The following is a 26195-nucleotide window of genomic DNA, read 5'->3' as shown; positions in this document are numbered from 1 at the left end:
CGTGAGCTGTTTGCCGATCGACCGTGACGGGAGTGAGACGGACGGGAGTGAGACGGACGGGAGTGAGACGGACGTTTCACCTTCAATCGGACACTTATTGAGGAAATGATAAGAAAAGTGTTTGTAAACATCTCCGGGAATAAACAGCGTTATACGCAGGCTAATATTACCTCTTTAAACTATTTGCCTAAAATATGACGCGCACACAAACACACAGACACACACACACAAACACACACAGACACACACAGACACACACACACAAACACACACACACAAACACACACGGACACACACACACACACACAAGCACACACAGACACACACACACAAACACACACACACACACAAACACACACAGACACACACACACAAACACACACAGACACACACACACACAGACACACACACACAGACACACACACACAAACACACACAGACACACACACACACACAGACACACACACACAAGCCGTCACCCAGAGACACAAACAGCAGTTTTCATGAGACCGAGTTGTGTGCACATGCTGCTCTGCACCCACATAGACACATTCCAGACAAGATAACACACAGAAGCCTTATTCTCACACACACACACACACACACACACACACGCACACGCACACGCACACGCACACACACACACACACACACACACACACACACTCACATGTTCGGCGGCCTGTGGGTCCAGCTGTCCCTGCAGAGGAGGGACAGCAAACTGGATCTTCTTCGGACTGCTGGGCTCCATTATTACTGAGTGAGAGGTAGAACGAAAGAAAGACAGAGAGAGAGAGGGAGAGAGAGAGTGAGTGAGAGAGAGAGAGAGAGAGAGGGAGAGAGAGAGGGAGGGAGAGGGAGAGAGAGAGAGGAGTGAAGGAGGGAGGGAGTAGGGAAAGAGGGAGTGGTCTTCTGCCAGCCGATGGGGTCCATTACCACTAATTGACAGACTTGGAGAGAGAGAGAGCCTGACTCTAATAAATAAAATAAACTGAATGCAAAATGAATTAGTTTAAATTTAATAATATTAGAAATATGTTATATATTTATATATATATTTATATATAAATCTATATAAATATTTATATATAAATCTATATATATATATATATATATTTATATATATATATATATCAATATATATATATATAAATATTTATATATAAATATATATATATATATATTTATATATATATATATATATATATATATATATATAAATATAAATATATATTTATATATATATAGAAACATTTCACGTCACATCTGGAGATACGTTGTAAAAGTAAAAAGTACATTATTTATTTAAGATGTAGAGGAATAGAAGTATAACGTTGCATACATTTATAATAAATACTACGGTATTTGTGTAAATGTACATTCCACCACTGCAAAAAAAAAAAGTTCACATAATATTTATATTTACAGCGTTCCGTGTTATTTGGGTCCCGTAACACAAGTTTAGTTCATGTTAGAGACTCTTTGCATTGTTATCATTATGATCTTGTTTCTAACGGGCTATAAATGAGTCACATGGTCACATTCATGTTCAATAGCTTATTTTAGTGCATTTGCTCAGTTTCTCGTACATTTTATTGAAGCTTTTCATGTACTGAATGTATGAATACTGAAATAAGTCCCGAGTGTGTGAACTCGCCCGAGGTCGATTAAAAAGATAAATTCCCAGAATAGTGACGTCCGTGTTCCAGCTCGTTTCCATTTAACATCGTTAAAGTTCCCGTGAGTAAAAAAAAATCCCTTATGCAACAATTAATAATCAAAACTATGTTCATCATGAGGGAACTTTCACTATTGATCCAAAACATTAGTTTTTTAGGCTTTAAGTAAAACATAACATTCATAATTAGAAAGCTGCGTCTTCCCCTTTTTCCGTCTATAATGTGCAGCGTACAGAACATTTTATTATTAGTTATATTATTAGCGTGTGCATTATTACTATAGATACTATACTGATGTATTGAATGCCAGATATTCATATATTATATCCAGCTAGCTTTGCACGTGCAAGAAAAAGCATTTTTAAACATAGTAATTTATGAATCGATATGAATCTTAGAAGATAAAAATCTAAATTCTTATATGAATCTTCATTTTTTTTTCTCCACCTTTACATATGCTTTATATATTTAAGTGCATCCCATGATACTTTAAAATTGAAGCGGTTTCTAATGAGTTTTGATAATTCAATGCAGTGAACTTTCAGTATTTTAGGTTGTCAAATATTCCCAAAAATATACTTTTGACTGCCGTGCTTTTCCACATATTATTTCTTATTATAGTTTTATTATTTGAACATGTAAAAACTAGATTGAGACGCATTGCCACAATAATATAATATAATATAATAATGAATAAAGTGTCAGATGTCCGAGTTTACATGAACGCAACTGCTATAAAGAGGTTTTTTTAACTGCGTATCAAAACTATATAATAACACTTTGGTTAAAAAAATTATATTTACAGTTCTTTGTCTGATTTCAAACTTAAATGACCTGTGTGTGTGTGTGTGCGTGTGCGTGTGCGTGTGTGCGTGGGCAGTCGTGGTGGAAACATCTGAAGGCTTTCTGGCTCCTGTCGGTGGAACAAACCACACACACATCAGACAGAGGACCTCTTTGTTTTGGTATTTTTTTTCAGAAAATTGGAAACATGTTTTTTCTGCAATAATCTCATTTTGTTGTACACACACACACATACACACACTCCTTAAACACACAAGAATCATCCAGTTATTGCCACGTTTAGTTGTATTTATATTTATTGTTGCTTCACGGCAGGTTCGACACGTGTGAATATAAAAAACGCACAAAAATAACACTTTTGAAAACAAACGACGAGAAAACTCACTTTTCAGTTTAAAATATTATCGTTTTATTTATATAATGCAAAGTCTGATGCAACCACACACACACACACACACACACACACACACACACACACAGACACACACACGTTACTTCGTGCAGAGACACTTAAGGCATGAAAATCTGGTTCGTCCCCAAAAAACTGGACATAAAATACTCTTCCGTTGTAATTCAGCAGTTTAATTAAAGTTCGTCTCCCCCTGAACAAAAAGCCGTTTGTGTTGAATTAAAGGAACAGTTCGACATTTTTGGTGAATAACGTTATTGACGTCGCTCTCATGGAGGCTGGGGCCAGGGGGCGGTTAGCGTAGCTTAGCACAAACACTGGGAACGGGGGGAAACTGCTAGCCGGGCCCTGAATGGAGGTGACACAAAGAGAGGGATATCGGTCTTCACGCTAATTGCCCAAAATATTGAAACTGTTCCTTTTAAAATCGTAACGAAGGGCGTTATGATCACAAACTTGATCATTCGCATGTTGTCTTTGAGAGTTGTGGAGAAATCTGAAAATTAATTTATTTGGGGATATAATTTTACAGCGAATGCTCTCTCTTCTTTGTCTCTATTGTTCACGTTTATATTGTTTACGTCTCTCTTGTTTAATTGTCTGTTATGTGTCTATTGTTTACGTGTCTGTCGTTTACGTTTACTTTTTACGTCTCTTGTTTACGTGTCTTGTTTACAGCTCTATTGTTTGCATCTCTATTTTTTACGTCTCTCTCGTTTACATCTCTACTGTTTACGCCTCTCTTGTTTACATCTCTATTGTTTACGTGTCTCTCTTACTTAAGTCTCTATTGTTTACATCTCTATTGTTTACATGTCTCTCTTACTTAAGTCTCTATTGTTTACATCTATATTGTTTACGTGTCTCTTGTTTACTGAGAGTTTGTGCAGACGGCGTGTTCAAAGCAGGTTCTTGTGATATTTGAACTTCACGCTCAAACAAATCGTTCTTCTTCGAGAGCACAAACGCCTCGTTGTCGCCGATTGGCTGAAATAACGTGTGTCAACAATAACGTGTGTCGACAATAACGTGTGTCGACAATAACGTGTGTCGACAATAACGTGTGTCGACAATAACGTGTGTCAACGTGTGAATTTGAATTTGACTACGAGAGCGTTGATTATAATCACTGACGGCACCTTTTTAAAAAGGTGATTAATCAAGACGGGAAACTAGACTCATTAACTGCAGCTCAGTTTCATACCTTAGATTCAGGAGCTAATCATCAGGAGCTAATCACCACAAGCTAATCATCACAAGCTAATCATCACGAGCTAATCATCTCTGAAATGTTTTACTTGAAGATTGATTTGTCCTTCGGCGGAAAAAAAATAAATAGATTTTCCTACACGTTTTTTATATTTAAAAAGTTTTAATGCCGAATAATCCACCGTCGACGAGGTTTAGTTTGAGACACGATGCTAATTGGTTAGCTTTGGCAAGTGAGGAGAGAGACCACGAGGGGGAAAAGGCATCTGAACTTCAATCATTTATAAAAAAAGAACTTCATGTACGGTGGCCCGGAGAGCTCAAATGAACAAACGTTTTGTCCGGAGTTCATCAGCAAAAAAAAACACTCAAATACGAACATTAAAAAGAAAAGAAGGCAGTAACTTTGCACACGTTCACATCCATCTGTAATGTTTAAGAGTCTTTTGAAGTGTGGAGAAGAAGCTTCGCTGGGAAAGATGGCACATTTAATGTCGGCTTTTAAACTTTGGCATCCGAAGACCTTCAGCTCTCAAGAGAGAGTTCAACGGAGACGACGACCTCAAAGACGAGAAGCTGGAGGGACGTTTGCTTTTTTTTTTTTCCCGCAGGCGAGAAAGAAGAAACGTAAGAAGACGCTCGGCGAGTTCTTGAGCGTGTGGGTGAAATAAAAAGAAAAAAAAGGGCAGAAAATACTTGATTTTAAATGTCACATCAAATCATTTAAAAAAATTAATTAAAAAAAAGACTAAACAAACCATCCGGGTCCGTTTTTAAAGCGCTGAACAAACAATCCAGTTATTCGTTAGCTGCCTACGACGATCGCTATGTTCCTTCACTTTGTTCTTCACAGATTTTGAGCTTCTTTAAATACTCACGATGTCTCCGGGCACGAGTCCGGCTCGCCGTTCTCTCCGGCGCGTTACACTGTGTGCGACTGAAACGCTGAATAAAAAAAATTAATTTAAAAAATAAAACGGCCTTCAGGAGAAAAAAACAAACAATCATTACGATTCCAAAGTGCACGTGTTTTGGCAATCGGCTCAATCCGGAGGGGGAAAAGTACGAGGGAGGAGATCGATGTGTCCGTCGTCTTCGTCGCTCCGTTCGCCGAAGACGACGTCGGCGTCCGGAGCCGACCTTTGGGCTCGCGTTGACCTCTTCAGATGGACAGGTCAGTGTCTGTGTCGGTGGGCGTGGTCTTTGGACTCACGCTGCCTCCCCTCTCCTCGGGGATGGAGGACGAGTCCCCGTTGACACTGGGCAGCACACCTGTAACACACACACACACACACACACACACGAGTTGTCTTTATTTAGGATCGGCTACTTTTTTAAAATATATATATTTATTTATTTTCAGCAATAGTAGTAAAATCAATGGTGGATACTAGATATTCTACTGAAGTATGAATACTCCATTAAGTATAAGTCTTAATTGTGACGCATGACATTTTTTATGGCATACTAATGAGTTTTATAATAATATATATTATAACAAATAATATATATATATATATATATATATATATATACATACACACACACACATTTTATATATATATATATATAAATAAATTATAATGTAAATATATTTATATATATATATATATATATATACAAATTATAATATATATATATATATATATATTAAAATATATATGTTATATATTAAAATATATTATATATATATATATATATATATATACACAATATTATATATATATATAAAATATACCTCTATATGTATATAATATATAACCCTGAACAGAGTATTTATGTGCTGTGGTTTTGCTGCTTTAACAACAACAATCGAAGAAGGCAGCGTGTCTTACGTTCAGTATCATAAAGCGAGCTGTCGGAGCACGACCGGTTCCTGCGCTGAGTTGACCTTTGACCTCCACTCGAGTACTCCTTTAGCACACCGGACCTGAGAAAAACAAAAGAAATGAATGCCTCAGTGGTATCCATGAACCCCACATGGCTGAATGTGTGTGAAAGGTTAGCTAGAGTCCTGATGGGCAGATTGAATGGTGTGCCGTCAGTGTATCAGTGGATGTGACGGCCAAAACTGTATTTTAAAGCCATATTAATTATCTCACACTTTAAATGTTATTACTGAAACCAGATCAAAGTTTCCTCACAACACAAAAAAGAGGAGTTTCAAACTAAAACAACTGTTATTTTGGAGGAAATCCCACTTGAAGATTATTTAATGTCATGTACATTGCTGCCCCCTAGAGGCCAAAGTTAATAGTGATCCAGTCCATGCATCATTATGTGCATAAAATCCTGATGTTTTTACTTTTCTTATTTAGGTTGGAAGTTAATCTAAAAGTTTAAATAACCAGGAAATTAATTCAAATAGAAATGAAATGCATATATTCTTAAAATATTGCATTTCTATATTTTATGTTTTTTTACGGTAATGTTATAATTTATTAAATTGTTTTGCTTGCTGATTCACATTTGGTCCTGTTATGAACGGCACGTTGGGCTGTATCTTTGTATGAGTGCTATACAACTTATTATTATTATTATTATTATTATTAATAATAATAATAATAATAATAATAATAATAATAATAATAATAATATAAATAGAGGGAAGGGGGCACCGTGTGTTTGGACTCACCTGTCAAAGCTGTACGTTCCCGGATGACTGATGGACCTCTTCATCTGGCCATGCGGACAAAAAGAGGGAAGAGAATACATTTTAGTATGTTTTTATATACTTATAGCCAATTTACTAACACCGTATTTAATTCCTCTTTCATCCATTTCATTTGATTTCTGTTCCGTTGGGATGGTTTTCTTGCGATTGAGTAATCTGGGTCATTTTTAGGTCTGTGGAAAATGTTTGCGCAACAAAAACAACCAACAACAACAACAACAAACGCAGTCAGTGCAAACAATAAAGATACACACTTTAAATTAAATGAATTAAACCTAAATGAAACAGCAATGAAAGATAATTTCAACTACGGTAAGCTCTATCCAGAATAAATCATCATTTTATTAGTAGAAGTATAAAGTAGCATAAATTAAAATATACAAGTACATTAAAAAAAAAATTACTTAAGGACAATACTTAATGTACTGAGCAGCCATGGACTGTAACCAAGTGCATTTACTCAAGTTCCGTATTCAAGTACACGTTTGAGGTACTTCTACTTCACTGCATCACACAGGAATCTATTGTACTAGTTACTACATTTAACTGATCGCTTTAGTTACTTTACAAAGTGCAAGTTTTCTTAAAAATTCGACTTGCCAACAGTTTATACAATAATATTGATGATTAATATCGATTAATACATTATTGTAATGGTTGAAGTAATCGTTGATGTAAGAATTTGATACTTTTCTTTTGAATAGTTTAAATTAATCTTTTAATAATTCTGCGTAAAAATATGTTTAAAATGCCAATAAACCTTATTTAACGCATTTTTTTTAACAATAACATTTCGACCACAGGATATTTTATGAAACAAAAACACATTTCATGTGGACTTATTGCACTTGAATCAGCTGGAGAAAAGTGTGTGATGAGTTACCCTTTCAGGGGGTCGAAGGTCAGGGGTCATACTCTGGTTGGCGAGGGTCATACACTCCTCCAGCGTCCTGATGAAGGTGGCGCAGGTTGCACTGAGTAGAGAGGCCTGCAGGGACCGAGGAGATGAAGACGTAAACATTTTGTTTGTTAAGAACTTCTTAATAAATACCGTGTAAAAGTAAAAAGATGCAACTATGAGTCTAACTTTGTGGAAACAAAGACGTGTCACCTCAGAAGTGGGCGTTTCCTCTGGGTCAGAGGTGTGCTGTGATTGGATGGTTTGGACCTGCTGCACGAGGAGGTCGCAGTACAGACGAAGCTCAGACATCTTCGTCTTCAGACAGTCTGGACCTGACGACACAAACACGACAACAAGTTAAACATCTACAGGTCACGTCTCTTGTTCAACGCCAAAACGGGCTAATTTATACGTTTCACAAGTGAAAGAGACGTCTACAATCTTTATCATCCATATTCACAATAAATAATATATAATAAATATAATGTGCAGGTAGCAGCAATAAATGACATAAATAATAGAAGAGAGCACATTATGAGCTACTGTAATGAATTGTGGCTTAAACAATGTACCCAGTAACATGCCACTTGCTGCTGATTTTTCACAATAAAAGTCTGCACGCCTTTTCCTTTATTGGTACATTATGCTGAATTTGCCGAGCTGCTGGTAATTTCCCACCGTCAGTGTTGTGTTTTATTTATCATTCACGCTTATATTGTTTATGTCTCTTGTTTACATCTCTATTGTTTACGTCTATTGTTTTAATCTTGATTGTTTACGTCTCTCTTGTTTATGTCTATCAGTCACGCTTATATTGTTTACGTCTCTTGTTTACGTCTCTTCTTCACGTCTTTATTGTTTACGTCTCTCTTGTTTATGCCTATTGTTCACGTTCATATTGTTTAATAATTAGCTGCATTAGCGAGATGCAAAAACATCGGTTTCCTGTACAACAAGACACACACACACACACACACTGTATGTGTGAAATATCTCCACAAAATAAAAGCCCCAGCAGAGAGAAGTGAGTGGCTAAACGTTGGTTTCCGTCTTCCTCCACGAGGAGGCGAGCGGCGCGACCTGCTGTACCTTTGTGCTTGTGGCCGTCGAGCGTTCCCGCTTTGGCCGAGCCCAACGCCACCAGCCACCTCTGGCGCTCCGCGGCGTTCACGGCTCGGACGTAGAAATGCTGCTCGCCGGGGATGATCAACTCCAGGCGCGTCGGGTCCGACGGATGAACTGAAAGACACATTTATTTTTTTTTTAAACCACGTTGGATGGATTTTGTCTCGTGCCGCGAGCGAAGGACGGCGGCGGCGGCGGTCTGACCTTTGATGTCGCACACGGACATCTTGATGGATCCTTTGCTTCCTTTCCCGACGTCGTCCTCGCAGTCGTAGTAAGAGATGACTCCGCTCTCCAGGACGAACCAGCGCGGCTGCCAGCCTGCAGACGGAAGACCGGCCCAGAGTGTCAAATGTTAAATATACACTTTGTAAAGTTTGTTTTACAGATATTCAAATTATTCTCACATAGACCAAAGAAAAGAAGCTTAAAAGTTAGAATATTTAATGTTTTTTTGAATATTTGGCATTTGTGATTTGAAACACATTTCTAAAGTTTCACTTTACATCATGTGCCTGTTAGTTAGACAATTTACTTTCTTTCTTTTCTCTATTATGTAAGAAGTACGTATATATATATATATATATATATATATATATATATATATATATATATATATATATATATATATCTGGCAACAGATCCTGTGACACGGTTGAGTCAGAAGACACTAAGTTCAATAAAAGATCTGCTGACACTGTTGTTCTGCTTAAGACACGTTTTTACACACCTGCCTTTTCTCCTGACAATTCATATTATTTATATATTTACTCATTAATTTCTAAACATAGCTCTGCTGTGCAACCACTTGATTGAAGTCTATTTTAATACTTGTCCTTCCGTCTACGCTTTGAAATGAAGGAATGGCATTGATCTGCTTGAAAAGTGCCAGACAAATAAAAATTATTATTATCATCATCAAGGTGAATTAGAGCAGACTGCTCACGTGACCTCTGACCTCCTTCACAGCTGACATAAATATAAAATAAATAATTATAGACACACTGTGCTGCCATCATTAAGGTCAAATGCCACTGCGGGTGGCTTTTTATTGCATTTATACTGCATAATAATAATAATAATAATAATATCATTAGCAACAGCTGCAGGTTAAACACGTTGAACAGCAGTGAAACGACACTGCGTGTTTGATGACATACTATATAATATATATATATTTATATATATATATATATTATATATATATATGCAATATATATATATGCAATATATAATATATATATATATATATGTAATATAGATGTAATATATATATATATAAAATATATATTATATATATTACATATATATATATATAAATATATATATATATTACACATTATATATATATGCAATATATATATATTACATATATTATATATATATGTAATATACATTTAATATATAACGTTATATATGTAATATATATATTTAATAGATATATATTTAATAGATATATATTATAAATATATATCTATTACATATATGTGTGTAATATATATATATATATGTAATATATATATATATATATATATATATATATATTACATATATATATGTAATATACATTTAATATATAACGTTATATATGTAATATATATATTTAATAGATATATATTTAATAGATATATTATAAATATATAATATCTATTACATATATGTGTGTAATATGTGTAATATACATATATATATATTACACATTTATATTGGTTGTGTACTTTCTGACTACGCTACGCTCCGTTAGCTAGAACCGTTGGCGAACACAAACGCCGCCGTTAGTCGCTCCGTCACGGGAGACCGTCAGCGGAAACAGCCGTTAGGACGGTCTCACCTGTCACGTAGTTCGTCCATTGGTACAGAGACTCACCTGTCATGTAGTTGGTCCATTTGTACAGAATCCCCTCCATTGTTTCCACCTCACATCGGTTAATTTAACCCGTTAGCTAACCGAAGATAGCACGCAAGCTAGCTGGCCAACAACGTTCGCTTTTTTTTCCACCTTCTTCTTCTTCTCTCTCTCTCTTCAGCGGGTTAGAAAATAAGCTTCCGGTCGTCTAAAGACGTGTTCGTCTGCACGCGCGGCGTGAGCGCGGACCGGCAGCGATGGCGAGGCACTGTCATGTTCACGTGTGCTTCGCGTGGAGATGTTCACGAACTGGACAGCTCACTCGTAGGACAGTCAGCTGATGGAGGAGAAGAAGAAGAAAAAATGTCAACAAAACGGCAGCTTTGCTACGGAAGCCTGGTGGGGGACATTTCACAGGGAGCATTATTGCTGCGGTGGACACACTCCATTGAAAGCTTACTAAAAGGGAAAGTAGGGCATCATTATCTGCAGATTACTCAAAGTACAAGGAAAGTACAAGTTTTCATTATGCAATAATCAATGTTTTACTATTTATGATGCGTTTTGATTAATATTAATTCAATTAAATTAATTTTGTGTCGCCCAAAATCACAAATTTGCCTCAGAGGTCTTAACAATCTGTACCCATACATCCTATACTTAGTTATTCTGTCTGTCTATATAATATTGCAGTTATTGTGGATTATTCACTGTTTTTATTACCGTTTTTGTATTGCTTATTTATAACAGGTGTTTTGATCGTTTCTTTTTACTACGTCTCTTATTTGCAGTATAACCTACATTTATTTTTTGTAATTACGAGACAATAACTCACAATTAGAGAATGCAATGTGCTTCTTCTGTGTTTAGCGGCTAACTTTTCCTCAGAAGATGGTGGAGATTAAAACAGAGTTGAAAGAAGAGGGAATATTGGATTAAACTCGATTAAAAGTTGACGTTTTGTGGCTCCAGAGGGACTGAAGTTCGCCACTTCCATCTTGTAATCTTTGGTTTTTAAAAGTGTTTTATGGATATTTTATTATTATATTTTTTCCTTGAGTCTGACCACGTTATATTAAATTGGTGGAATACCAGAAGTTGTGAAAGTATTCTAGAAAGACCCTCTTAAAAATGCAGCTGTGCCCTTTGATCCCACAGAGATCTCTTCAGGGGAGCAGATCTACACCTTCTTCCAGGTGTGGCCTCACTGTGGAGTACGCTACAGGTACCAGTACTCCCACTCTGAGGGACCGTCTAGAAGTCCAGGTACTTTGGCGCCAAACAGTGATGTTATTAATAATAATAATAATCTTTATTTATATAGCACATTTCATACAGACTATGTAGCTCAAAGTGCCGTACATTTTAAAACATTCCTTATACAGATATAAAATAAAAAGTGGGAGGAAGAAAGCTTGTATTTTAAGTGTAATCCAAACATTTGACATTTAAAATGACAATAAATAGATAAAACGGACGTCGATTTAAACACTTTACGGTTTTACGTTTGGTAATCGCCGTAGTAACGGTTGTGTTATTTATGCCTCCAACTGGTTTCAGGCAGAAACCATCAGTAGCTGTTGGGAGTGTCAGTAGGAAATGGGGCGAAACTAATCACGAAGAGAAGAAAGAGGGTCAAATAAAAAGGATCGCACGAAACCTAAAAGAAATGTGCATAGACACTCGTGATTTCTTCACTATTTAATAACAAAAGAATAAATCGTTGTCAGAAACACTGCGATAGTGTCGGCCGATGAACCGCCTTAATAATTCTTGCGTTGGGTCAGATTACACTGTCAGCTCATGGATATTACAACACACACACACACACACACACACACACAGTGCAGCAACGCCTCAAAAGATTCAAACGGAATACGGCCAAATAAATAGAAACAGACATTCAGTGCATCGATCAGGGAACACAACAGTGCATTTGGCAAAACATTTTTTTTAGATTTGTAATAATCCCGATGGAGATAAATTACCTTCAAAAAGGTTTAAGGTTCAGTTTGTTCTTGGTTAAGAAGAAATGACATATGAGGTTAAAGCGGCGCGTTTTTTAAACCCACACATTTAAAATAGTCTGCAAAGAAACGTGCAACTTCCTGTAAAAACACACATTTCCTGCTGCGCCACTGAATAATAATAATAATAATAATAATAAAGTGGGACATTTTGACCAAACAGGTTTGACTGCAGGAAACTTTCTCACCGGTGACGATAAAAAAAAAAAATAAAAAAAATAAGTCCTGTAATAATAATGTCGAGACTTCCTGGTGAGTTTCATCCATTCAGCAGCTGATCTGAGTGCAGTGAGGGGGGGAGGGGGGGAGGGGGGGGGGGGGAGCATCTCACATCCCAGGTAGCGCTGGTCTGAGTGCAGTGAGAGGACTAAAACTTGGCAGTGTTGGGACAAAATGTTCAGGATAAGAAATGCATCAAAGTTCAAAAGTACTACTTTAAAAAAAAAAAAAGTAGCGTTACCTTGAAGTCCTGATTCAAGAGGCTTTTTGTTTTCATGCGTTTCTCACAACGACAATAAAAATAGCATGTTCCATTCTTGAATTTGCATATTAGTAACCTGTGATATTCAGCAGCCGAGTTGGGGGGGTCCGGGATTAAGATTCAATCAACCGTCATTCACAAAAATCACACAGCAGCCCCCGCGTCAAACCTTAAAAGAACCTTAGAGTGTAAATTACGCAATACTGAAAAGAGTAATAAGTATGGTCGGTCGCCACATATCGAGCATTAAAAAGCAGCCGACTGCTCTACGGAGGCACGGCTTTAAAAGAACTACAATCATGGATGCGGCACCGGCACCTCCTCCTCCCCCCCCCCCCGGTGATCCGATCCCAACTCTCGCGGACATCATACGTCGGCATCATTTTGAGGCAATATCGTCGGACAGTTCTAGTGATCGACGCGCCCTGAACGCGACGCGTCGACACAATCTGCTGCGTGTAAACAAACAAGTCGACTTCAGAGAAACGCGAGTGGAGACCGATGTAGCTTTTGGTTGCTAGGTAGAATAGAATCAAACTGAAGGTCCTCGTCCACCTATATTGCTTTAAAATGGCGCCCGTCTATAATGGCCAGTACCCAACAGCTTCTGTCCTCTGGACCCTCGGCCACTACGAAGGCTGAGACTCCGTCTCAGAGGGGGCGCTGGGACTCTGCTCCTCCTCCTCCTCCTCCTTCACCTCCTCCTGAACCACTTCTTCCTTCAGCTCCTCCTCTTCCTCCTGAACCACTTCTTCCTTCAGCTCCTTCAGCTCCTCCTGCTGCTCCTCTTCCTCCTGCTGTAGCTGCTGCTGCTCTTCTTCCTCCTGCTGCTCCTCGTTCTCTACTTCTTTCGCGGGTCCTTCGTCTCCCCCCACCTCTCTCTCATCTGAGGAGAACACATGAAGGTAAGACATGAAGGTAAGACGTGCACACGACCAAGAAAGGGTGCCGGGTGAGAGACAGAGGGAGCGTTCCGATTGGTTGTTTTGGGGAGTTAAAATCAGTGGCAAAGAAATCAAAAAAGGAAATGTAGAGCGTTCCCTTTGTTAGTTGGGAGGAGAAGAGTGAGAGGCGTCAGGAACCCTCTGATCCCAAAACGTTCAAGAGGGTAATTAAACCCGAAAGAATGCCCTTCCACCATCAGCACCAGAACCATTGGCATGTTTCACTGTGGACATTGAATCAATACTCAAATCAATTACAGGAGGCGCCTCGTCATGGAATAGTCACACGACGTACAGACTTTAAAAGCTAAAGACGGGCCCTAAATTATGGGGTGAAGGTCGGATTAAAACCACTAAAATCAGAGTTTTTGTATTATAATCTCCAGAGATACCCGAAAGAAAAACATCTCGTCTGAATGGGGGTTAAATTATCAGACTCAATTTAAAAGCTTACGCACAACGTATTTGACCCGTTTAGTTGTTCCATGAAGTGACTCTTTAAATGTGGAGGTTAGAAAGCAAAATCAATCAATTTGGAAATGCATCCTGAAGACCAGATCTGGGTCAAACGCGTGTATTTTATATTTGAACATGAACATTTATATTTATATTTAGAATTTCCTAAGCAAACGTTTGTGGTTCTGGATAATTCAGAAAACAACAGCTCAGTTATTCCGTTTGTGATTTTTCTAACCAGATTCATTTTAATCCTCTGAATGAGATCAAAAAAAGGTATTTGGAGACACCGCTGGACCCAGGTCTGGTGAAAACATCCCATAATAACGGCTTCAACCGTGAGATTTTTTTTGTGTGTGTGATTAGAGGGAGCAGTTCTACCACGTTATGGATTCTAACAGCGAGAGGAAATGGACCCATCGAATCAGTTGAGATTAAGCCCGGATCAGACGGGTGCACAGGGAGAGGGAGGGGAACCTGGACTCTGCAGAGGTCGGTTCTGAGGGTCCTTTGGACTCTGCTGGATCCGGAAATTGTGGACCAAATTCCAGGGAGCCGGGGCCTTGGCTAGAGGCGAGATCACACGGTTAAACCCCAAACCTCACTGGTCCGCGACACGCTCAGTGTGCTCACAGGAAATGTGCTGAGGAACGAACAGTACACTGACAGTTGGGTACAAGCGACCCCTAGTTTGTGTTGCATCGCCACGACAGCAAACGATTGCTTTGCACCTCGAAGGAACCAATTCAGTTCAACCGATTTCATCTGGTAACAAAAACACGAATGGAAGATATCGAGCGATTAACTCGCTCCAGCTGTAATTCTCAATTCTAACGTTACAATTTCTTTAAAAACTCTCTGTTGCTTTTTGCAGCAACGAGGGTGGTGCTATTTGAAAAGGTGGCGGTGTCTCACCTCTGCTGGCTCCTTGCTCACTAACAACTACACGAGGGTGGAAGCCGACATGGTTAACATTGAGATGGAAAGAATCAAACATCAACTAATGAGGAAAAGGGTCAACCGGAGCACTACTCTAGGAAGCCTTGAACACGAGCGGTAGTCACATTAAGATGCTCGGGGCGGTGAGAAGGGGTCGTTTCATTTCAGTACCTCCAGAGGGGGGCGCGCTCTCCTCCGTGTCCGTCCCAGAACGCGGCGCTGGTCCGGGGGAAGGCGAGTCGGCCCGCAGCCTCCTCTCGTAGCTGAACTCAGGGAGCCTGGGAGCCTGAGGGCGCGTCTTCCTGGCCGGGTTCAGGAAGTAGCAGTACGCACAACGGAACGCTGAGATGAGGAGGAGAGGTTGTTCATATAAATGTACATTGTGTTCCCTCTTCGTCGAGAGTTCTTATTGTGGTGCGTTCCTGCTCTTACCGAGATATTCAAACTCTTCTTTCAGAGCCATGCCGTTATGAGAGAAACACTGCTGGCAGACCAAAGCGTATCTGAAGGAAGGAAGGAAGGAAGGAAGGAGGGACAGAGGCAGATACTGTTTGATAAAATACTTTTGTTGTTCAGTGCCTTCAAGTAAGCGCTTAGTAAAAGTTCATTTCCATTAATCTTCTTCCGTCAGTGATGAGCTGCTTTCCCGGAGGAACCACAGGACACTATATTCACCCCACAGCATGTGCTTTACTTCAAGTGGTAATACTAATAATGTAATACTAATTAAGGAGCAGTGGGTTGCAGCGAAGCGCCCGGGGAGCAACTGGGGGTTCAGTGTCTTGCTCGAGGGCGCCGCAGCAGCACCTTTTTATTTCCTTTCTACCATTTATTTAAGCACATGCTGTGGGGTACACGTCTCGTATCATATTCATCATTCTGCTGCCATTACTTTTGGGTAAAAGTTACAAGCTACTTCCACAAGGCGGGGTTACGTCTAACAGAAGGGTCTTCACCTGTTCTGTGGTCCATCCCCGACCAGGTATTCTATGACTCGGTCCACAGCTCCCCTTTCTTTGGGCAGGATGGGTCTGGCTAATGGAGGACCTGGTGGGTGCATCCCTTTAAAAGAAAACAGATAGACATGAACACACACACACACACACACACACACACAAACTGAGACAGCAGAAACCAGCCAGAGCAGGCGCTTCTTATTTCATGCACACGTAGAAGTATTTAGGACGAGATGCTTCGCAACCTACCGACTCCCGGTATCGGAGAGTAGGAGGTCCTGGGTATCGCCCCCTGGAGGACGGAGGCAGACAGGGCAGATCTCTCCGGCGGTCCTCCTGGAGCTGAGAGAGGGACAGGTTCTGGGAGGGAGAGCGACACGAGATGAAGACACGGACGCACGTGTGAAACAACCAAGTCAAAAGGGCAGCGGCGCTTTCTGTTCACTCCAGCTGCGTTTGACTTGGTGCTCCGCCCAGCGTCTGAGGATCTGCACCGACGGACACCGGGAATGATCCTCGACTGACGAGCTCTCGCCGGCGACTCGCGGTGCCGCGTGGGTCAAAGCCGACGCACTTGCAAAGCTGCGATGCTTCATCACACTTGATCTTAAGTATCTCTGTGTGGCCCCTTACCCACTGGTGTGCCCCCTGGTCCCAACTGGGGCCGTGCTCCAGGTGGGGGAGTCATTGCCATGGCAGCCGGGGTGCCCATCGGCATGGGCCTCATTGGCATCCCCCTCTGCCGAAGCTCTGCATAAGAGGGAGGGGACAATAATCATAGAGCTCGGTCATTCACAGATGGCAGAATTTGCTGCGTCCATCCTTTTTGCTGCTCTCGTCTCTGCAGACCTCCATCGAACCGCCACTCGACTCACTTTTAAAACGTGACGCTCTATCTTTGCCGTTGTGTGTTGATGTGCGTCATACCTTGTCCTGGCCTGGGAGTCATCTGAGGACGCACCGGAGTCGACTCCAGCTCCTACGACATAACGGGCAAACAAAATCAAACGAAAGTCTACCGAAACAGAAAAACAACGAAAAGACGAAACGAGAGAGAAACTAAATGAAAACGACAACGTCACTCACGGCTTTCTTCTTAGCGTCGGGGTCGAAGCGCTCCAGGATGAGTTTGGCGTTTTTGTACGTCTCCGTTTCCATCACTTCCTCCAGCTGCAAACACAAACCAGGAAACGGTCATTTGAACACGTGCACTGGATCCGTTAGTTCAAACCCACAGAACCCTTTTTTTAATTAGCAAAACCTAAACGACGAGAAGGGAAGACAACATTAAAGAAACAGAAAGTAAAACATGACATCCAAACAAGTCAGTAAAAGCCACGTATATTTAATGTTGATTGTAAAGATTTGGACACTTACGATCCTCTTTTTGGAAACTTTTAAATCTTCCAATTTATCATCTGAAAAAAGCAGAAATTGTCATCACTGTCAATTCATTCCAGATACTCTGTCAAACATAATGAAGTGTTGTATACTTGCAGAGATTGCTTTTTTTGTATTATTCCATGTGTGAAAAAACAGAATAGTTTACCACTGTTAAGAATGTATAAGAGTATGACAATAATAACAGAGTGGTGAGTTTGAGTCTGACACGGGAAAACAAGAGGTTATAAAAATGATTGAAGAATGCTCAGTCAAAGTGTACTTTGTTAAGTCATAACATTAACAAAACCCTGACACGGATACATTGTGTGTGAACTCGATGAATAGATGGACCACTTACTGTTTCTCTCAGTGCGTTTGGAAAAGAGAAAGACCAACAGCTTCCTGATGAGCCACACCCTGAGGACGAGGGAGATACGTTGCTGTTCTTCATAATCAAGACTTTAACGTGAACTCACTTTTCTCACTGCACAGCCTCTCAAAGAAAAAAAAAACGCCATGCTCAGAAGGAACCGGGTATTCAAATGGTGGCTGTGAAGGATAAAACAATGTGAGCACTCACAGCACGGGGTATACGAAGAAAGGCAGAGCCATGGCTACTCTGTGCAACCATTGTTCAGGGAGGTAGAGACAGTACACAACCAGCGAGGTCATCAGGTACAGGACTGACGAGTAGAAGAGCAACCGGCCGATCCACAGCTGCAGACACACACACACACACACCACGGTGAGAGAGACGAAAAACTGCAATGTAAGCATATCTCCGCACATCTGGGATGTTTCGCTGACTCTACCTTTTGCAGACGTTGGTTTTTGGCTCTGAACTCATCGAGCTCTGTAATCTCCTGCAAGGGAAGCATGAAGGGTTAAAGGTTATTCAAACAGTGTGCAAAAAAATCCCGTTAAGTTAAGATCCATTTGTTCTCTGATTTCATTTGCGATGCTCAAATATGAGTTTTGGGTTGAAACAAGTGACCGCCATGAAGCGGGCTTGAGGACGTTCCTGAGTTGTGTTCAGTGGGATCATCACGTAATTCAATCATCCTGCTGTTGAGAAAGGGCCCCCCCCCCCCCCCCCCCCCCGATTGGTCGTATAACTGTACATCTTAATTATGAGGAACTAAAAAGCAAACTGTATCATTTGACTGCGCTCATAATTTAAAAAGAAAAACCCGGAGAAACTGAGTGACGGAGAAAAACATGGCCGCCTTTAGTGCGAGTGGATGAAATCAGACGCGGTGTTCAGTCGGTACCTTGTCGATGTTCTCCAGCTGCTCCACTGTGGTTGGCTTTGTCTGCATTGAGGATAAAATAACAGTACAAATCAGCACTGGGTTCATCAGACAAAATGACAGAAAAAAGCATCAGTGTTGCTCACAGCCAACAGATTCACAACTGACTGATGTGTCAGTAATCAATCAACCCGGTTTTCTGTAAACACACTCAAGGCCTGAACGTAAACAATATAAAATGTAACTTCACATGTCTCTACTACATATGTGTATTCCTCTGTTTATACTTCTTACTCTCCTTCTGAAAAATGCACTTTCTATTTCTCCCCCTGTCTGCCTTACTTACTTTCCCTTTGACTTCTCCAGAATGTCTTAAAATAGCTCATGAATTGCTTCTAGCTCGGCTGGGTTAGGGTTCACTGAGTCGACAGTTAACACGACCAAATCATCTCAAACACGTTCATCATTTAAGTAGAACACAAGACACAGTTTACTTGGATTCAGTGCTCAGAACTGATTTGTTTTGTCTCACCGTTCGAAGCTTGTGAAGTAAAATAATTCAGTTGTTTACAGTCTTATTGATATCGTGGAACTGTTGTTAAGACGTTATGAATACTGGCTGACGTGCTGCATAACTTGGCCCCATGATAAGATTTCAGCCCTCTTAAATCCCTGGAATGAAAGGCCGCCCTATAAACGTCGGCCCAGCTCTCTCCCTGAAAAGCTCCGGTCAACCAAATCAGTTTAGCCATCTTTCTTAAAAAAGACTTTATAGATTTGATTTTTTTAAAACTGTATTAGTCTCGTCTTGTAACCGTTTTGTTTTTATCTTGCATTCTCTTTGCGTTGTGACGTGTTAACTCCTTGATTTTCACTTTCTTGTTCTGCATTTAAAACCCTGAAGTGTTATTAATTTACATTTCTCTCATCCACGTACCTTCCATCGGGATATCAGGGCCCCCATGTCTGTAAATGACAGTCGTCTCCTCTTCACTGTGGAAACAGGAAGTCCCCGTTAAGTTAAACACCACATGTAAGCCCTGCATTGACATCACAGGGTTCATCAAGCTGCCCATAGAGAACCCGTTCACAATGGTTGCCTTTGTGCATTTACTAAGGAAACGTTTTGCTACAGAACCTCTTATTCTCTCATATATTTAACACTAAAAAGATAACATTAGCTGTGACATATCATATTGTTATATACATGACGTAATGTGGCTGTGGTTGTTGCATCACAGCTGCCAGTCACTCCAGTAAGAGGCAGCAGCATGGACTTCACATTTACAATCAAGTGCACAGCTTCCTAAGTTCACTAGCAAAATATTACATTATTTACAGAAAGTTTGTATGGTTTCAGTACATTTCTTTGAGTAAGTTAATAATAAAAAAAGTCTACTTTTGTGATCTTTTTAAGCTAATAAGATATAAAACTCTTAGCTATAGACACCAGACGTAAATCATATTAATGTTCCAACGAAAAAAACTGCTTCTTTCTTCAAGACGTGACACGGTTCACCTGCCTGCTAGCTAGCTAGCGCGACAATAACAATGACAGATTAGCATCGTCGCGCGCCACACGCCGTCTTTAAAGGGTCGCTCGTGTCATTCGGGGCTTTAATTTAAACTAAATACTCACATTAAGAGGCCTTAAGAGGCGCAGAAACCGCAACGCCGTCGCTGTTTAGCTTTAGCTGACACCTCTACTGCCAATCTACGGCGTGGTGCTGTCGAGGAGGCGAGCGTCAGTTGACGTCGTGCGTGATGACGTCACCCGGGACCGGAGATTGTTTTTGGGGTTTTTTCCCAGAGTGCTTTGCGCGGTTGTAGTTCTTTCTTGCCCTTGGATCAAGTCGTGATGACCTGGAGGCAGAAACAACTGGAACGATTTGTCAATTAAATAATTAAATGAACTAATTGATTACAAAGTTATATATCAGAATCAGAATACTTTAGTGATTTATTGGGGGGGGGGGGGGATTGTATATGTTACAGTTGCTCTTTTTAAATAAATATTATAATAATAATTTATAAATAATAATTTAAAAAATCGAAATAAAGTACTATTTAAAATATAAATTAATCATTTTTTAAATAAAATGTTCAATATAAAATGTTAAATTAAATTAAAAAATAATAAATGCATTATTCAAAGTATATGATGCATTGTTTATTTTTTTTATATGGAGTTTTATGGAGAATAATTAATTCCAGTGTCCAGCAAACATCAAATGACTGAGTATGCACATCATCAAATGATAAATATTCACAGGAAATAATGTAAAGGCTGGGCCTAGCTATTTTATTTTATTGTATATATGTAAACATGTTGGCTGCTGCTTCACGAAATTTGAATAAAGTAATATCTTATCTTCAAACAGCCTCTTGCTTTTTTTTTTTAACTCTAATCGTAAAATGCGAGTCCCCTTTTTCACCACTAGATGGCGCACACATGTGATTATTATAAACGGTGACGATATAACATCATAAAGTAAACAATTAATTATAGTCTTGTCATGATTCATGTCACCGTGTAGTTTTTTTTTTTTTTTTTTTTAAATCATCTCAAAAATATCTGCAATGTAATAATTTAACATTCCATTTCCTTTCCAGATAATCAGCAACAACTGCAGTTGTTATGAGTTATTATGACAGAGTGTGACCACACACACATGCCACGTGGTTCAAGGCTGCAAAGCCTCAGATTTATGTAGTTCTCCTTTTTAGTAAAACACTTATTCTACAAAATAAAATACAAGCATGCTGAACGTCACACACCAAACGTGCACACTGAGATGAAGCAGGTTACACGCCCTGAATATACGCCGTGAAGACGTGGAATCTCCCGAATATTCAGCAGCATTGGCTCAACTCCCAGCTGAGCTGTTTCGGATTATGGGCTGCAGTGTGCAGAGATTTGGCCTTCAGCTTGAATGCAGCTTCCTCTGGAGACACAAGAGTTATGAGCCTAATAAAACGTTCTCTCCCCTCCTCCTCCTTCTCCCCCTCTCCCTCCCTCTCTCCTTCTCTCTCTCACACACAAACACATGATGTGTATTATAACTGATTAGTAATCTTGATGTCGATGTTATTTCCGTTTCATTAACCCATAATGAATTAAACACTAAGATGAAAATCAAAAGTGGGGACTTTATTTTTATTTTTTTACAACTCTTCTACAAAATAGGCCCTCTAGCGTGTGTGTGTGTGTGTGTGTGTGTGTGTGTGTGTGTGTAATCACATCATCTTTGTGTTTTTGTCAATGAAAGAATCAGGCGGTTTGTGTTTGAATCTTTTGGAGATTTTAATGAACAGGTTGTACTTTACATGTATTTTATTTGGAAAAAAACAAAACATTATTGCAATAATGTGATATTCATGTGTTGATTTGTACTTTAGACCCCAGGCTGCTCGCTCCATACACGTATAACTGTAACATACCATGTTTTGTTCCGCAGTGAAATTTGGCTCGATCATTAAAAATGGTGCACGTAATAAATGAAACGCAGCGGGGACCCCTGCGCTATATTTCCTAGCGATCCCTCCGCGAGGTGCTCTTAATTAATATCCCCGTGGTCTGGTTTAATTGAGCCACGTCTGCCTCCCTCCAAGTCCTCCAGGATGGAAGGGGGGTCGGGTCCGGCGTGCCACCATTTGCCACGTCTGCGTGGACCGAGCGGCCCGCGGTTCAAAGACACTTGGTCTCTGGGGGGGTTGAGTTAGACCCCTTTATGGGATCGGCCGGGCCCTGTTGTTGTCTGGCAGAGAAAAGGGAGACACCTGCTTTGAGGACAAATGTCCACGAGGCCGACCGACGCCGCCACGAGGTAACCCTTTTTTTTTTTTTTTTTTAATACCTGAAAAAAAGGGAAACGATATAAGGGTAATGCTGCTGCTGTGAGATCCACGGTGTCCCTTATCTCTCAATAGACAATTGTTATTTAACACATATTAAACATATATGTACCATATTTTTGACGTTTCAGATGGTTTAAAGCAAAGACGAGACCACAATATATTTGGCCTGAATCCCATTCGTTGATCGATTTAGACCGAATACTGAAATCACTTCAGTTCACGTGTGATTTCACTTTATAAAGAAGCTTCATGGTTTATTATTTTTGTTCTGATATAGTTGTCGTGTTGCAGTAACCAAACATAAAAGCACAAAGCTCTCTTTTGTTTTTCTTGATCATAATATTGCATTGACTTACATTTAGCTGCAGAGCATTAAATAGCAAACATCTCTTATTTATTATATAATTGTAAGGGTTTTATATCTCTTGGTGACCTATAAGTGGTTTCCAGTTTCAGCCAATTTGTGATGATTAAAATAAGTCCATATATGCACATTTTTAGTGCTACATTTGTTCAAAACGGCTAAAAGAATGTGCACAGAAAGGTTCTCGACAGCCCTGAGTTTCTGTACATTATAATTCACATTGTCCAAGCGTATGGGATGGAAACAAAACCGTCTCTGGTGGTGTAAAGAATGCACATTCACTCCTCATGGCACGGCCCTCCTGGTCCGAGAAGCATCCGTGAACACCTGCAGAGAGAGGAACCGAGAGGAACCAGCCCACCTGCAGAGACGCCCCACGATGGAGTCCAATGAAAAGCCTCCGTCAGCACCGCGCATCCATCCATCACGGCCGCGTGTGAAACAGTCACGACGTGCCAATGGAAAGTCAACTGGGAGCACAGACGTCATGCATCCACAGCGCCCAGTCTGAGCATTAAGAGACGCCGCATATTTAATATCCAGAAAGGTGCTCGTGAGGTGGACGGGTCCAACATGGACTCTGCACCAAGAGGCCGCTGGTTGACACCATATCGGGGCGTTTATGGTCTGTTGCCGAAGCCAAAACGTTCGTGATCGTTTTTCCTGAAACCTAATAAAGTGTTTTTTGTTGCCTAGACCTATAACTTTTTTTTGTGCCCCAAAAAACAAAATTACATTTCGAGAATCTTTCCCCAAATACAGCAAATAAGAATGATTGCTTTTCTTTTTTTGTCAGAGCAGACTGGTGTTATTAAAACCGTTAACGACGGCTCCATTCTCCATCGTCCCGGTAAACCGTGAAGGTGCGAGAGAGTCGACAAACACCCTCGCGTGGTATAGCGGGACCCTTAAAAAAAAAACCCGAAGCAGGCCGAGTGAAATTCAGCCACCGATTTAAATCTTCACACCGTCTTCACTTCTCGTATTTTAAGCCGTCAAAATGTCTCCCGTGTGAAAGACGTCCCTCTTGTTCGGCAGACGGACACTTGTTATTTACACATAACATATATATCTTCACTACACCGTTCAAGACTAGCACGCGGACAATTAGCATTATATTTCATGACAATGGTGTGAACAAATTCTCTTTTTTTAAAGGCCGTGATTTACATCTCCGACGTACTCGGGGCCTTTTCTCCGTTCGTCCCCGTTTTCCTTAATTAAGACATATTTTAGGGCATCTAAAGCCTTTGATTTCCATGTATTTCACCTTGATTCGGTCCTCACATGGTGCTCCTAGAGAAGCGTGCCGTGTGTGATTTATTGCATGCTGTCTGGATGTGACATGTTTTAAATTGCACCCCTTTTTTAATAGCATAGATAATAGCAGATCTTGCACATGCAAACCAAAGTATTTTTTCGCATGCAAAAAAACCCAAAAATAGAGATTAAAGTGTTTTTCTATTCTCTATTCGTTGCAACAGAGAGGCAGTCAAACCGCTCATGGTGTCCGTCTGCTGTCTCCAGAGCCCGTGAAGCATCGTGAAGCTGAGCGGAGACGCTGCAGACACAAGATGGAGAGGAGAGGCGGCCGCATGGATTCAGGTCGGTCGGGCCCGTTTCCATGTTGTTGGTGCGGTTTAAAAGTCGCTGCGGTCGTTTAAGATCTGGGTTCAGAGGCTAAGTGTGGCTTTGGCCATCCTTTCTGTTTATCAATAAAAATAACCTTTTTTTTTAATCATGTGGCATCAAAATGGCCTTTACTTGAGCCTCCATGTGAATGTGCGTGCAGCACGCAGCATGTGACAGTCAGACCGTACATGCTCTCTGTGTACAAGCAGAACATCAAAAGTCTGGATAGAAACAACTGTGCGTGAAGCACCAGTGACCTTCGAGCAGAACAATGTGTCTCAGTGAGATGTCCTCATGACATATGCATAACATAAAAAGTGTCTTTTGATATACATTTGTGGAGCAATAACTGGGAAAGCCCCTCAACATTTTATTTTTATCGCGCTCTTATAGATCATAAGGCCTCGATACAAATAACTTGACTACGACAGTTGCTTCTTCTTCTGCTGACAACCACTTGTTTACTGTTGTTGTTACAACAAAAAACTATTGTTAGTGATTATTGATGGAGTCTAATGGGTCACGGACATACTGCTGCTAATGTATCCGTGTTAATATATTAATAGCTTACCATTCTACATCATGGTAGCTGGCTGTTAATGCTTATTTTGCATGATATTGATGATATGTCCCTTGATGTATTCTCATTAATCAGATTTAAGTGAGAATAAAGTCTGAACATGTTTTACCTTCAGCAATAAGTGAGGCGTTGCATATGTATTGAAAAAATATGGAATATTCACAATTAGTTGTTGATTATCAACAAAGTAAAAAAGTATTCAATTTAAGAAAAAATAATTATACGGTATAATATAGTTTGCAAAATAGTGAGCAGATTAAATGTTAAATTAAAACATGCTGGTAGACATTTTAATGTTTTAGGCAAATGCACAAATGTAATCATAAAACGAAATTATTGAGCCTTTTAAAAAATCTTGTGTGTAAAAAGAATATTTTCCCTACAAAGACGTAATAAGGTGACGCTATATGTACTGCACCCTGACGTCATCGTCAACAATCAAATAAAACATGAGGGATTGATGCTTCACCCATCACCGGTGAACGTGGAGGTGTTTTTTGGGGGTCTCACGAGACCGGATGAGGTGATCACAGGTTACAAGAAGAAACCCCCCCATGGAAAGGGTCTCTGGAAGCCTCCAGGAGGTCCAGCGTGGGCTTCAAGACTCGCGTGGGCTCCTTATTAGTGGAAGATCTGCTCTGAACTTCGGGGTGTGGTTTTTTTTAGTGGAGGAATTAC

At 40.1% G+C, this 26195-nt stretch overlaps 3 protein-coding genes across 6 annotated transcripts in view; all 3 read right to left on the bottom strand.

Moving 5' to 3' along the window:
- LOC117743793 (protein phosphatase 1 regulatory subunit 1C-like) overlaps positions 1-775 on the bottom strand; it is a 9947-nt gene extending 9172 nt beyond the window's left edge. For both annotated transcript variants that reach the window (XM_034551646.1, XM_034551647.1), the window contains exon 1: positions 671-775. In XM_034551646.1, coding sequence (XP_034407537.1) covers positions 671-751 — 81 coding nt within the window. In that variant the 5' untranslated portion in view covers positions 752-775. The remainder of the gene's footprint in view (positions 1-670) is intronic.
- Positions 776-2761: 1986 nt separating this feature from the next.
- plekha3 (pleckstrin homology domain containing, family A (phosphoinositide binding specific) member 3) lies at positions 2762-11013 on the bottom strand. The gene is made up of 8 exons (XM_034551632.1): positions 10669-11013; positions 9006-9122; positions 8766-8915; positions 7887-8008; positions 7659-7763; positions 6737-6780; positions 5937-6031; positions 2762-5373 (listed from the first exon to the last, which is right to left on the bottom strand). Exons 1-8 carry the CDS (start codon positions 10706-10708, stop codon positions 5264-5266), a joined length of 783 nt encoding a protein of 260 aa, XP_034407523.1. The 5' UTR covers positions 10709-11013; the 3' UTR covers positions 2762-5263.
- Positions 11014-12333: 1320 nt separating this feature from the next.
- Positions 12334-20853, bottom strand: lnpk (lunapark, ER junction formation factor). Of its 3 annotated transcripts, none has more exons than XM_034551604.1 (16): positions 20723-20853; positions 20021-20076; positions 19105-19146; positions 18646-18696; positions 18414-18550; positions 18192-18250; positions 17828-17868; positions 17537-17620; positions 17378-17429; positions 17084-17200; positions 16700-16810; positions 16451-16556; positions 15927-15997; positions 15666-15836; positions 15033-15122; positions 12334-14041 (listed from the first exon to the last, which is right to left on the bottom strand). In XM_034551604.1, the coding sequence occupies exons 2-16, from the start codon at positions 20045-20047 to the stop codon at positions 13785-13787; spliced, it is 1416 nt and encodes a 471-aa protein (XP_034407495.1). In that variant the 5' UTR covers positions 20048-20076; positions 20723-20853; the 3' UTR covers positions 12334-13784. The 3 variants fall into 3 exon arrangements, with proteins under 3 accessions (XP_034407495.1, XP_034407496.1, XP_034407497.1); XM_034551605.1 differs by having other exon boundaries at positions 16700-16792; XM_034551606.1 differs by lacking the exon at positions 15033-15122.
- Between the last annotated feature and the right edge of the window lie 5342 nt (positions 20854-26195).

This window comes from Cyclopterus lumpus, chromosome 15 (assembly GCF_009769545.1).
Source record: "Cyclopterus lumpus isolate fCycLum1 chromosome 15, fCycLum1.pri, whole genome shotgun sequence".
NCBI classification, from domain to species: domain Eukaryota; kingdom Metazoa; phylum Chordata; class Actinopteri; order Perciformes; family Cyclopteridae; genus Cyclopterus; species Cyclopterus lumpus.
The sequence above is the reverse complement of the archived record's forward strand: the minus strand, read 5'-3'. Positions and strand labels throughout refer to the sequence as shown.

What these genes read in the sequence shown, in the direction of transcription:
- plekha3 (XM_034551632.1), bottom strand. Translation starts at nt 10,708, where the DNA reads ATGGAGGGGATTCTGTACAAATGGACCAACTACATGACAG. An exon ending in ACCTTCGACCCCCTGAAAGG is followed by an intron (nt 6,781 to 7,658) that starts GTAACTCATCAC and finishes CCGCATGGCCAG; the next exon opens with ATGAAGAGGTCCATCAGTCA. An exon ending in GGAACGTACAGCTTTGACAG is followed by an intron (nt 6,032 to 6,736) that starts GTGAGTCCAAAC and finishes TGTTTTTCTCAG; the next exon opens with GTCCGGTGTGCTAAAGGAGT.
- lnpk (XM_034551604.1), bottom strand. Translation starts at nt 20,047, where the DNA reads ATGGGGGCCCTGATATCCCGATGGAAG. An exon ending in TTCTTCGTATACCCCGTGCT is followed by an intron (nt 18,251 to 18,413) that starts GTGAGTGCTCAC and finishes CCTCGTCCTCAG; the next exon opens with GGTGTGGCTCATCAGGAAGC. An exon ending in GAGCGCGCCCCCCTCTGGAG is followed by an intron (nt 15,123 to 15,665) that starts GTACTGAAATGA and finishes TCTCGCCTCTAG; the next exon opens with CCAAGGCCCCGGCTCCCTGG.